This window comes from Nicotiana tomentosiformis, chromosome 3 (genome assembly GCF_000390325.3).
Source record: "Nicotiana tomentosiformis chromosome 3, ASM39032v3, whole genome shotgun sequence".
NCBI classification, from domain to species: Eukaryota; Viridiplantae; Streptophyta; class Magnoliopsida; order Solanales; family Solanaceae; genus Nicotiana; species Nicotiana tomentosiformis.
This window is the reverse complement of record NC_090814.1, coordinates 95,909,661-95,922,423: the sequence shown is the minus strand read 5'-3', so window position 1 is coordinate 95,922,423 and position 12,763 is coordinate 95,909,661. Positions and strand designations below refer to the sequence as shown.

Below are 12,763 nucleotides of genomic sequence, written 5' to 3'. Positions count from 1 at the left end.
TAAAATATTCTCTTTAATATCTAACCCTAATAAACTAGCTGTTACAGTTCTGTTTACGATGCTTGACATCGACCATCTTCCGCATCTCGACCACAGACTTTGTCATCTCCTGGTCGACTTCGGCCGACTCCTTTCTCGATACTGCTTAATCCCAAGTAGTGAGGCAGATTTCAACTCATACAATTGTAAAGAGCATCTTAAACTCCTACTACTATTTTTTAGTTCATGAAAACATAACCAAAATTTACGGTTGTATTCTAATGAACTAACGACTTGTTTGGATGGTTGTTACATGTTGTATTGTATCGTATTGTTACTTTAAATATAATGTTTGTTTTGATTGTTACTTAAATTTTATTGTATTGTATCGTTTAAATCCGTCGGTATGTAACGACGAAAAGTATCACTTTATGGAACGACCAATTTAGTGTAGTCGCGTCGTTTCCTTATTTTTCCTCTCATCTTGCCCTTTTTCATTATTAAATAATTCTATTTTTTCATTTACCCAACCTTTTTATATAACGTTTTTTTTATAATATTGCAAGTTTATTCTTCATACTCTTGATGCATGACATCATGAAACGACAACAAACGATATAATATATCCAAACATTGTATACATCAAAACGATACAATACAATATAATACAATATTATACGATACATTATGAAACGATACATAACAACCATCCAAATAAATTGTAAAAGTAATTACATATTTCCATAACTGATTAGTACTCGTCTACCCGGTCCATTTTCTGCTGCTATTAACTCAACTTGAGGAACATTGCTCTTGAGAATTAGTCCATTTATTGAACTGATTTACTGGGGCCCATTTGTCCTTGGAAAATTTTCACTTTTTTTCGTAGTGAGTGTTTGGCCATGAAAATTTTAAATTTCACTTGAGAATTTTGAAATTTTGAAAAACTCCTTCAAAATTTTCGCTCTAAATCACTCATAAAAATTCAAAAACAGCTCCAAATTATATTACGTTCAAACACAACTTTAATTTTCAAATATCATTTTTACTTAAAATTTTTTTTTCACTTTTTTCCGGAATTTCACAATTCTTATGTCCAAATGTCCACTAAGTGTCAATACCGAGTCATAGTCGGTATGTTGACTTGAAAAAAAGCTATAATACACAGAAAAATATAATGTTTTTAAACACGTGGACTTATAATTGACAAATAAAGGAGAACCTGTTAAACAACTACTTTTAGAAGAACCAATTTTTTTTTCTCTTTTTTCTCTTTTTGTTTTTTTACATCCAACAATGTTCTTTTTTTTTTTTTTTTTTTTTTTTGATGTTTCACATCCATCAATGTTCTTAAAATGTGTGTCAAAATCAGTCAACTGTTTCAACTATGTTTGCTATTTCATCACCACCTCATGTACAGAATCTGTTAGCCATCCAAACTACTGAGACAATGGAGTTTCCCATAGAAAAGTTTGTTCATGAACACAAGGGGCAAATATCAACTATCTTCGTCCACTGTGAGCTAACTTTTGTGCGTGGAATACGTCAGGTTAAGTTCCACCCTCACTGACTGAACGGGTTGCACTCTTGGACAGTAGTAGATCTTTCAAATCTTTGTAAGTTTTGAGCTCCTCAAGAGCATCTGATGCCTTTCTATTGATGAAAAATCCAGATGCAGTACCAAGTTCTCCCTCCACTTCAGTCTTTACGCTATGTGAGGTATAGCAGCTAGAATCTTGGCGCAAAGGAGGAGCAGTTCTCAGCATGTGAACAAGGGCACCTACAGCGGCATCTTGGGATTTTCTGGTTGTTGCAGATGCTTGAGAAGAGACTTCTGAACCTTTTCTCCCATCAAGGTTCTCACTGCACAACAGATTAAATAACAGTTGAGTTGAAAATCTAATGGCACGATAGCATCGAAGACACAAAAACTATGACAAACACAGTGGCTGCTGTCTGTCGGCAATTACTGAAAAGTTCATTTTTATTCAATATCAGGACCCAGAGATATAACGCGCATAATAAGTGTTTAAAACCAATCACATTCAAAATGGATCTCAAGCCCTGCCAATCCAGAAGGTGAATTGTCAATTCCATTCCATCCAACACACACCAACCAATTCTAATGCAGAAAACTTCATATGTGTACTCAGAGCTGGTTTTGCATATGCGGCCTTCCACTCTCTAAATCCTACGAGTTTTAAATTGTATTTAACTCCTACAAGCATAAAATGTGTATTCTTCTCGTCATATGAAGTATTAAATGTGTGGTTCTTGGTTCCCTGGTGGACAACCCACTCCCAAATCTGAACCTCTGACCAAACACATATAAACAAGAAAAAAAACAATTGAAAACAGAGAACAATTGAAAAGATGATGAAGAGCAAAGCAAGTTGCGCAAAAGAAAATTAAGAACTTGGAATAAAGACGGTTAAACCGATTGGAAAGACTCGTGTAATCTCAAAGTCCAGTATATCAAAATACCACAAGTTGTGGAAGCCATTCATCAGAGAAAAGGTATAATATTCAAGGCAACTATTAGGATAAACCAGCAAATATCTAGGTTCACACAATATGCCTGCTCCAACTTGCTTGTTGGCGGGACTGTTAGGATAAACTAATTAGATAGAACATTTTGTCAATTAGGAAGATCAGGGAATATTGTGTATATAAATTAGGATCAATTAGGGAAGTTCCATGCCTATGCTTAAACGGCCTATAATTAAGCACCCATCCCCATTTTAGAACATGCGTGCATTATTAAACTCCCAAGAGCTCATCGGTACAATCAAACTGCGCATTCTCAAGATCTCTTCTTCTTTTGAGATGACTAAGCACCACTTTCTCATCTTGGGGAGGACAATTATTACAACGATGCTGAGCAAAATTTTGATGGACCTGAATCTCCTTTAACTTGCTCACAAATGAAGAGCTTCTGACCTTGGATTTTCCATCAGCTTATTCATAAATCCTTTATACAGTAAAGAGGAGAAGATTCTTGGACATTTTCCCTAAATCTACCTGCATTTAAAAAATTAAAGGCAAAAAGTAACTCCAATAATTATTTTATTTTTTGTTATGATGGTGGTGTCCAAGCCACATTGCGCGTATCTCGACTGTTTCGCCAGGTACCTGCTACCTCCCACCAACACAGGTACCTGGAAGAAATGCTCAACTTTACCAAGGCCTAGGCAAACGGGAAGAAATCACCTAGAGTGTTTTGCCTCTGTCGGGATTTGAACCTGAGACCTCATGGTTCTCTTCAAGAAACTTTGCTACACATGTCTCCCTTGAGCTATGACAGCTAGGTGGACCCTTCAACATATAAATCGTATTTTTCCCAATTCAGTTACATCAAATGCTCAACTTTATGTCTTACCAGCAGCCAATATCTAAACAATGTCCAACCTGTTAACAATAGCTACAAAGCCAATGCATTGGCTCCGGGAGAGGTAATCATTAAAACACAGATGCACTTTCCACAAGGCTGCAAGAGGAACTTTGTGCAATATGAATGTAAAGATTTTCAGTTACCAAGAAGAATACTCCAAAAATACAAAAGAAGAGCAGCAAAGTTACCTGACTTGCGAATCGGAAGTATCGACATCATCAACAATAAAAGGACAGGAAAAATCAAAGACATCCAAGTCATCTTGAAAAGACAGTCTGCTAGAACTTCTAGAAAATATACGTGGCGAACCACTTGAAGATAGCAAGCCCGAGAACCGCCCTGAATCATCTCTAGCATCTCTAGAAATCTGAAAAGGAAGATTACAAACAAAAGTTGGCAGGATGCTGAAGTAGTAAGTACAATGTTTGGAACAGAAGTATGAACAACCAAGTGCAAAAACACACCTAAAATCAGGAAAAACAGCTATTTCCCCAGACTAGAAATTCCTCACCTTTTGTCCAGGACTCATAGTGCTGATAATAGACTCTAGAGTCCTTAGTGGATCCATTTTCCGGAATGACCTGATTCCAGAAGGGGAATCATTGGATGATGAATCCTGCTTTGTGCTTCTGGGAGACATTGGAGGGAGAGAATGCCTGTTAGGATCAGACAAATTAGGAGATAGGTATCTGGAACTTGTACCCATCATTGGATGAGGGATACTGACAGGGCCAGTTCCTGAACGCATTCGAGTCTGCCCAGGATTTGCTCCTGACATATATGTGGGTGGAGATGGGGATGGAGATGATGAAAATGGAGGTGAAAGCTGGTACTCATCAAAGCTCGTCGCTTTGTGGTGTATAGGCAATCTGTTGTTCGGTGAAACCCTCTGCCCATATACATCACCAGGCGAAGATGAAAGCTCATGTGGTGTGCGGTACAAAGGTGGAGATCCTACATATGGCTGGGTCCGAGGTAAAGAAGGTGACATGAGGAAACCACTTGTCCAACTGTGCGGCCGCTGGAAAGGTGATGAAGAAGATGACTGTGCCCCTCTCGACGGAAATGATGTAGGGCGGACATCCTTATCAGATGAAGAAGAAGGAAATGATCTCATTGGGTCAGTAAGAGGACTGCCTACATAATCTGCGATGATCTCAGGCGGAAAGGATGCTGCAATCTCCAGGTTAAAGTCTGACAGATTTTCACGATATGACACAGATATAGAAAAACGGCCCTGCTGGGCATCAACTGGAGTAAAAGTATAATGCTTCATCAACTCCTCCTCTGCCCTGGAGAATGGAGCACTAAATGAAGAGACCTTGTAAATGATATCAAAGTCACAACTCTGAGTTGATGAAAGTTTCCTGAAGGCCTTGAATGCAGGAAGGAGCCTCATCATTGAATATAGGGAGCGGAGCAGTATAATTGATTTCTTGTATGTTTTCTTGTAAGAAGATTCACCAACTTGAGGAACCATTGTCCTCAGATACTCATATTGTACAACCCACCTCTCTATGATGGTTTCTGTATACGCCCCTGCGAATGCTGTACCTGAACTATGCTCTGACAAAGAACTAGGTTTCTCTTGAACAAGTATTATGTCTATTATCATTGGTTCCATCAAATTTCTGTGCCAAAAATTTAAACTTTCAAGAACAGCAGGGCGATCTCCCAACACCAAATTGAACCACTTGTCACTCTTTTTCACCTCTCCACTACGACCATAAGGTCGGATCGAAGGAACTCTACAGTCCAAAACAATATGCAAGGTTTTAAGAAGAAATTGAGCAAGTATCTGTTCAAACCTTCCATATTCACCCTGTGGATTATTCTGAAAATCCATTTTATGCACCCCAAACAAATATCAGCTATATCTTCTCTCAACCATAGGCAACTTCAGACGGCACATGAAAACTCTTTAGAATGCATAAACGAGAGCAATCATCTGCTAAAGATAAGCTCTTCCGCTTGCGGCACTATATGGGTGCATATAAACCTGGCATACATGTACAATTTTCAAACAACATACCCAATAAAGATGGAAATACGGCAAGTTATGCAAATACCTATGCCTAAAACACTAGGTGATTTCTTTGTACAGAATTATCCAGTATCTGTGCTGGTGGAATAGTTGAGATGAGCACAAGCAGCCTCGGACATCACCGTAAAAGGAAATGTACATCATAAGTTATTCTACAGCTTCATTACCATAGGACATAATATGCAGGAGCGTAACAATAAGACAAAGACTTTAACAGAAAAAATCCATATCCAAGAAGACAACTACTTGTGCCCTTGGATCACAACAGAAAAGAATAAAAGAAAATGAAAAATCAAGGACCTGAACGAGTATTAAATAGATAATATAGACTAACAGCAGAATAACAGTTTAGGTGCAGATCTTAACACAGGCATTAACATAAGTAAAAAAAGAAAGAAAATGATTGATAAATAGTAAGACTAAAATTCAAAGGACTGCTAATAGGAATAAATAAGCGATTGAACTGAATTGGGTAGGAAATTGACAAATGAGAATTGCGTAGATAGAAGAACAAATGAAGTTGGAGATAATAAACCCAAAGATTAAACTTACTTGAAAGATCAAAATTCAAAATATAGGGATTAGCAACGAAGAGAGGAAAACTCAGACTTTGAAGCAAGCGGAGGAGAGAGAGAGAGAGAGAGATTGCGTAGAGCGCCGAGACTGGACGGCTTTAGAGAGAGAAAAAGTGACTGTACATATCAGTACTATATTCAAGTTTAGTTTTTTCTCTTTCTTTTTTGCATTATCATAGAAAGTTATTTTCTGATCAAGTTTTTGAAATTTTAATTTTATATGGTGATTGTGTAAACTATTTGTATACAATTAATCACTGATCAGCTGCAAGAAAGTGTTCTTGCTATATACAAGTAAAAATTGTAGAAAAATGTAAATACTTTATTATAATTTGCTAAATTAAAATTATGAACATGTAGGATTTAAATTGTTTTGACCGGATGGCTTCAATTTAAAAGGTTAAAAATTGAGCATTAGAGGTTGCTTTGAAAATCAAACTAATCCTCTAACTTTGAACAATAGTCATTCTCATCCTCCTATCCTATGTAATGTCTATTTTATTCTTGATATTTTTGTATGCGCTTTATCGATAATTTAAATGATATTATATCTTCATTTAAGTTTATTGATAATATAAATAGAATAATCATATTATAAATTTATTACAAAATTCATCGCTATTTTTTATGATTATTATTTAATATACATATATTAAGTATATAATGTATATATGTGTGTGAGAGAGAGGGAGAATTTAAGTTTTATTTTTTCTCTTGTTCTCCATTGTGTATATAGAATCTTGAGTTGTAATTATATTAATAGAATTTTTTCTAAATTATAAAATAAAATTCATGTAAAGTATAAATAAATAACTTTTAGAACTTTTTTTATAAAATCTATCTCTATTTTTACCCTTTTTTATTACATGTATTGCATAATTTATAAAGTTGTGACTTTCTTTTATTCTCAATTTTGTAAATAGATTGAGTTTTGATACTATTAATAAAATTATTGATATGGAAAAATTATTTATTGTAATTCTGTTTATTTTTCTCATTTTCTCATTATTGAATATCGTTAACTTACATGCTTAATTATTATCTTTCACTCTTTTTTGTTTCAAAAATAATATTTTTTTTAACTATAGGTAAGTCCGTAACATAGGTTAAAACAAAAAATATAAAAAAAGAAGACAAAAGTTATAGAGGGTAAAACATGTATTTTAAAAAGTCAACTTTAATATGAGGATGAGAATGACTATTGCTCACAGTTGGAGGATGAGTTTGATTTTAAAAGCAAATTTGGGAATGTAAATAATTTTTACTTGTGATAAATGATAATATTTGATAAGCTTTTTCATATCTTCAGATACAACCTATAAAGGTTTCCCCATTTTTTGTACACTAGTCTTAGGGTACACGCGCTGTGCGCGTATCCCAATATTAATGAGCACTAAGATTTTCTAAAATAATACATAAATGTTAAAAATATATACTTGAATTATAAAATAAAAATGAAAAAAAATGTGTAAGTTTGTGAAAGTGAAGAATGTTGATCAGTTAAATGGATAAAAATCTTGTGTGTCTCTCTAGTACAAATATTTTCTTTGTCATGAAACTAGAAACTCATATTTATTAATTATCTTTAAAATAGTCTGATTTACAAGTGGTAATTGAAAAATAGTCACAGTTTCAAAAGTAATCAAAATTTAGTCACTTTTCATGTAAAGATAAATCTGAATGAAAACACTGTTCAAAATCCGGAAAATATTCCAACATAATATACTAGAGTTCGAATTTTTTACATGTGAATTTTCATCACAATATATTGGAGTTCTAGCATAATATACTGGTCCAGCATAATATACAGGAAGTTCATACACATGTGCTCCAATCTCCAGTATATTATGCTGAAACTCTTCATGTGCTTGAGTTCCAGTATAATATGCTGAAAGTTCATACACGGGTGCATCAATCTCCAGTATATTATGTTGGAACTTTTCGTGTTGCAGCAAATAGTGGCTATTTTTCAATGACTTTGCAAATGCTGGCTATTTTTTAATTATCAGTCCAAAAACTGACTAGCCCGTGCTATTTTTACAATAAATTACTGCACTCTTTAGTTGTATTCGAAGATAATTAAGAGCAAGTTGAGCCCATATATTTGTAATGATTTTTCGATAAAACATCTATTTACTTTGGCTTACTATATTTTCGGAAGGAATTATAGTTATGTCACATAATTCATTTAATGAATGATTTTATATAATTAAGAAAAATACTTAGATTTTAAAATCCTACTCTCTCTATCTCAATTTACGTGTCATACTTCCCTTTCTAATATGTCCCACCATAATGAATGTCATACTTCCTTATTTAAAAATAATTTAATTTTAATTTTTCTAATTTACTCTTAAGAAGATAACTTATAGTTGCATAAACGTCTTATTAAAAATCTTTTTTCTTTCTTAAACTTTGTGCTCAATTAAACACCGCCAATAAGTTAGGCGAGAAAGAGTAAATATTAGTGTTTCTTACAAATAAAGAAAGATTTAATAAGCAAAAATTTTAGTTGATTTTAAAGTCCTAAAATATTAAAAAATAATAAAATAATAATTTTGTTCAAGGTAAAATATATGTTTAAAAGATATAAAAATTGATCAAATATATTTAGTGTTGAAGTTTCATTAAAAAAAATTACAAAATTTTAATTGTTACTCTTTAAAAATAAATTTTACACTGGATAAAATTGTATCAATATCCTAAAGAATAATATATAAGGTATTATAATTATATTAATTAATTTTAAAATATTAAATATTAGGACTTCTTGCCTTGTTCAAATAAGGAAAATTTATATAGAAATATGTTGGAAGATTTCCTTAAAACTAACTTAAATTTCTTATTAATTACATTACAAATTTTTGCTATTAATTTCAATATATAAATTAGAGTATCTTATATACCCTTCATTTATCCAGTATTCTAATTGAGCTTTTGATTTAATACAAGTATATATTACAACACGTAAAAAACTTAAAGTATATTGTAGTATTTGTTATTACTACAAACTATTAAAGTATTATTTTCTTCTTTTTGGAAAACAGGAAATATTACATAATATTAAGTGTCATTACAAAAGGAGGTCCTCATTGGACTAGGTTCTAAAGTTCATGGAGAACTACAAACTATATTATTTTCAAATATAGGCATATCTTTTGTAAACTTACTTAAAGATATTTTCTTACTAATGTGCCTATAAATTTGGTTTAGATTTTTTTAGTCAACAACAACAACAACAACAACAAACTCAGTAGTTTTCCACAAGTGGGGTTCGGGGAGGATAAGATATACGCAGCCTTACCCCTACCTCTGGAAGGACAGAGAGGTTGTTTCATATAGACCATCGGCTACGACTGAAAAAGAAAAGGTAATTGCAACAAGTAGGAATAACAACAAGATGAAATAAGATTGAATCTAAGAATACAGTCAAACTCTATGTAGTAATAGCCATCTATGGATAAAAGATATCATACTAACACTAATGCTAGCGAACTGAGTAAGACAAAGAAAAATGCTCGACTACCTACGAACCTTCTACCCTAATCTTTGACCTCCACACCCTCCTGTCTAGGGCTATGTCCTCAGTCAGCTCTAGTTGCGCCATGTCCCGCCTAATAACCTCTCCCAAGACTTCTTAGGCCTACCTCTACCCCTCTGCTACCCACTGAGGCTAACCGCTTGCACCTTTTAATTGGGGCTTCTATACTTCTCCTCTTAACATACTCGAACCATCTCAACCTCGCCTCCTACATCTTATCCTCCACATGGGCCTCTCCAACATTTTTCCGAATAACTTCATTCCTAATCTTATCCAACCGGGTATGCCCACTCATCCACCTCAACATCCTCATCTCATCTACTTTTAGCTTTTGGTTATGAGAGTTCTTGACCGGCCAATACTCTGCTCCATACAATATTATCGGTCTAACTACAACCTTGTAGAACTTACCTTTAAGTCTCAGTGGCATATTCTTATCATACAAGACACCGAAAGCGAGCCTCTACTTCATTCATCCTTCTCCGATACGATGCGTGACATCTTCATCAATCTCCCTGTTACCTTGTATTATAGATCCAAGATACTTAAAACTACCTCTCTTAGGGATGACTTGCGTATCAAGCCTCACCTCTATATCCCCTTCATGGGTACCATTGCTGAACTTACACTCCTAGTATTCTGTCTTGGTCCTGCTCAACTTGAAACCCTTAGACTTTAGGATCTACCTCCAAACCTCCAGTCTCTCGTTAATACCACCCCGCGTCTCGTCAATTAAAACTATGTCATTAGCAAATAACATACACCATGGCACCTCACCTTGAATATGTCTTGTCAATGCGTCCATCACCAAGGAAAATAAGAATAGACTAAGAGCTTATCCCTGATGCAACCCCATAATAACCGAAAAGTGTTCCGAGTCTTCTTCCGCTGCACTAACCCGAGTCTTAGCTTCATCATAAATGTCCTTAATCACCCTAATGTAGGCTAATGGGACCCCTTTAGCCTCCAAGCATCACCATAGCACCTCTCTCGGGACTTTGTCATAAGCTTTCTCTAGGTTAATGAATACCATGTGCAATTCCTTCTTCATCTCCCTATACCGCTCCACCGATCTTCTCATAATGTGAATGGCTTCCATAGTAGAACGCCCCGGCATGAAACCGAACTGGTTCTCACAAATGGACACACTGGTCCTCACCCTCACTTCAACCACCCTCTCCCAAACTTTCATAGTATGGCTTAACAGTTTAATCCCCCTATAATTATTGCAACTTTGGATATCGCCCTTATTTTTATATAGAGGAAACATCGTACTCCACCTCCATTCATTAGACATCTTTTTCGTCCTAAAAATGACGTTGAACAGCCTAGTGAGCCACTCCAAACTTGCCTTACCCGCATTCTTCCAAAATTCCACAGGTATTTCATATGGCCTGGTAGCTTTACCCTTGTGCATCTTACGCATAGCCCCCTCGACCTACTTTACTCTTATACCCAAAATCCTGGCACATCTCGGAGTGCTCCCAGTCGCCCAACAAAATGTCCCTATCACCCTCTTCGTTCAGGAGTTGATGGAAATATGTTAGTCATCTTCGTCTAATCTAAGCCCCTTCTATCAAAACTCTACCTTCCTCATCTTTGGTACACTTAACTTGATCCAGATCACGGGCCTTCCTCTCTCTCACCTTGGCTAGCCTGTATAGTTTCATATGTGTCCTGAGACCTATAATTTAAACCCATCAGCATCTCGAGCCTTCGAACCCACCCATCTAGTCTCCTGGACACAAGCTATGTTGATCTTCCTCTTCTAGAGGATCTTTGATAACTCTATAGACTTCCCTATCAAAGTTCCTATGTTCCAGGACCCTAAGTTCTTCATACAAATGCCCAAATGCCACAGTCTTAGCCGCAATAACCGCTAACTTCGCCTCTTTCTTAGCCTTCCTATACCCCTCCATGTTCATCCTCTTCGCCTCCTCATCCATGCTCTCTATAAGCGTCAAGTACGCCTCTTGCTTGGCTTCCACTTTATCTTGTACCTCCTCACTCCACCACCAGTCACCTTTGTGGCCGCCAAAGAAACCCTTCGAGACCCCTAACACTTCTCTCGCAACTACTCTAATACACTTCGCTGTCGTGGTCCACATACAGCCCGCGTCCCTATTGCTCTTCCATGCTCCCACAGCCAACAACTTCCCCCTAACTCATGTGCTTTATCACTAGTCAAAGCACCCCACCTGATCCTGGGTTGACCATACACGACCCTCTTCATCCTCTTCCTCACGATCTCTTAGTCCATCACTAATAATCTATACTGAGTCATGATATTCTCGCTTGGTATAACCTTGTAATCCATGCACAGACTCCTATTGCACTTCTGGAGGAGTAGATAATCAATTTGAGTCTTGGACAACAAACTCCGGAATGTAACCAAGTGCTTCTCCCTTTTTTGTAAACACGAGTTGGCAATCACCAAATCAAAGGCTTTAGCATAGTCCAACAACGAAGTACCTCCTCCTTTCCTAACTCCAAAGCCAAAGCCGCTATGTACGCCGTCATACCCCCCAGATGTCGCCCTAATGTGACCATTGAAATCCCCTCCTATGAATAACTTCTCGGTGAGAGGAATGCCATGTACCAACCTGTCAAATTCTTCCCAGAAACGCCTCTTAATTTCCTCGCCCAAACCCACTTAATGCGCGTAGCACTAATCATATTTAAAGTAGACCCTCCCACAACCAGCTTAATAGCCATCAGCATGTCGTTCACCCTCCTAACTTCTATCACTAGCTCCGTAAGATCCCTGTCAACTAAGATACCTACCCCATTCTTATCCCTCTCGCGTCCTGAGACCCACAATTTAAACCCATCAGTATCTCGAGCCTTCAAACCCACACATCTAGTCTCCTGGACACAAGCTATGTTGATCTTCCTCTTCTGGAGGATCTTCGCTAACTCTATAGACTTCCCTGTCAAATTTCCTATATTCCAGGACCCCACTCTTAGCCTAGAGACTCCCTTGCCCCCTTTGTCCCCCCCTCCCCACCCCATCCGAGGACATGAACTTATTCCACCATCACTCACCCCAACCACTATAATATACTGAAAATTACGCGAGAATTGTCGCTAAAACAGACAAAGGATTAAAATAAAGGAGGCAGGTCTAACACTTACTACTCTAACCACTAGAAATGCGTACAGATAAGACAAACAGACAAGCAAGAATTAAACTAGTGATAACAATAGATATCTAAAAGAAGGCTAACAGAACA

The 12,763-nt window shown here is 36.3% G+C and overlaps 3 protein-coding genes across 4 annotated transcripts; all 3 read right to left on the bottom strand.

Annotated features, from left to right (window-relative positions):
- Positions 1-1,216: 1,216 nt before the first annotated feature.
- Positions 1,217-6,127, bottom strand: LOC104104428 (autophagy-related protein 13a). 2 transcript variants are annotated; one of them, XM_009612513.4, is made up of 4 exons: positions 5,967-6,127; positions 3,882-5,369; positions 3,559-3,737; positions 1,217-1,842 (listed from the first exon to the last, which is right to left on the bottom strand). In XM_009612513.4, the coding sequence occupies exons 2-4, from the start codon at positions 5,214-5,216 to the stop codon at positions 1,530-1,532; spliced, it is 1,827 nt and encodes a 608-aa protein (XP_009610808.1). In that variant the 5' UTR covers positions 5,217-5,369; positions 5,967-6,127; the 3' UTR covers positions 1,217-1,529. The 2 variants fall into 2 exon arrangements, with proteins under 2 accessions (XP_009610808.1, XP_009610809.1); XM_009612514.4 differs by lacking the exon at positions 5,967-6,127 and adding an exon at positions 5,440-5,950.
- A 5,133-nt stretch (positions 6,128-11,260) lies between these two features.
- Positions 11,261-11,638, bottom strand: LOC138908193 (uncharacterized). Its single transcript, XM_070198839.1, has one exon. It carries the CDS (start codon positions 11,636-11,638, stop codon positions 11,261-11,263), a length of 378 nt encoding a protein of 125 aa, XP_070054940.1.
- Positions 11,639-11,781: 143 nt separating this feature from the next.
- LOC138908191 (uncharacterized) lies at positions 11,782-12,542 on the bottom strand. Its single transcript, XM_070198838.1, has 2 exons — positions 12,134-12,542; positions 11,782-12,092 (listed from the first exon to the last, which is right to left on the bottom strand). The coding sequence occupies exons 1-2, from the start codon at positions 12,540-12,542 to the stop codon at positions 11,782-11,784; spliced, it is 720 nt and encodes a 239-aa protein (XP_070054939.1).
- Between the last annotated feature and the right edge of the window lie 221 nt (positions 12,543-12,763).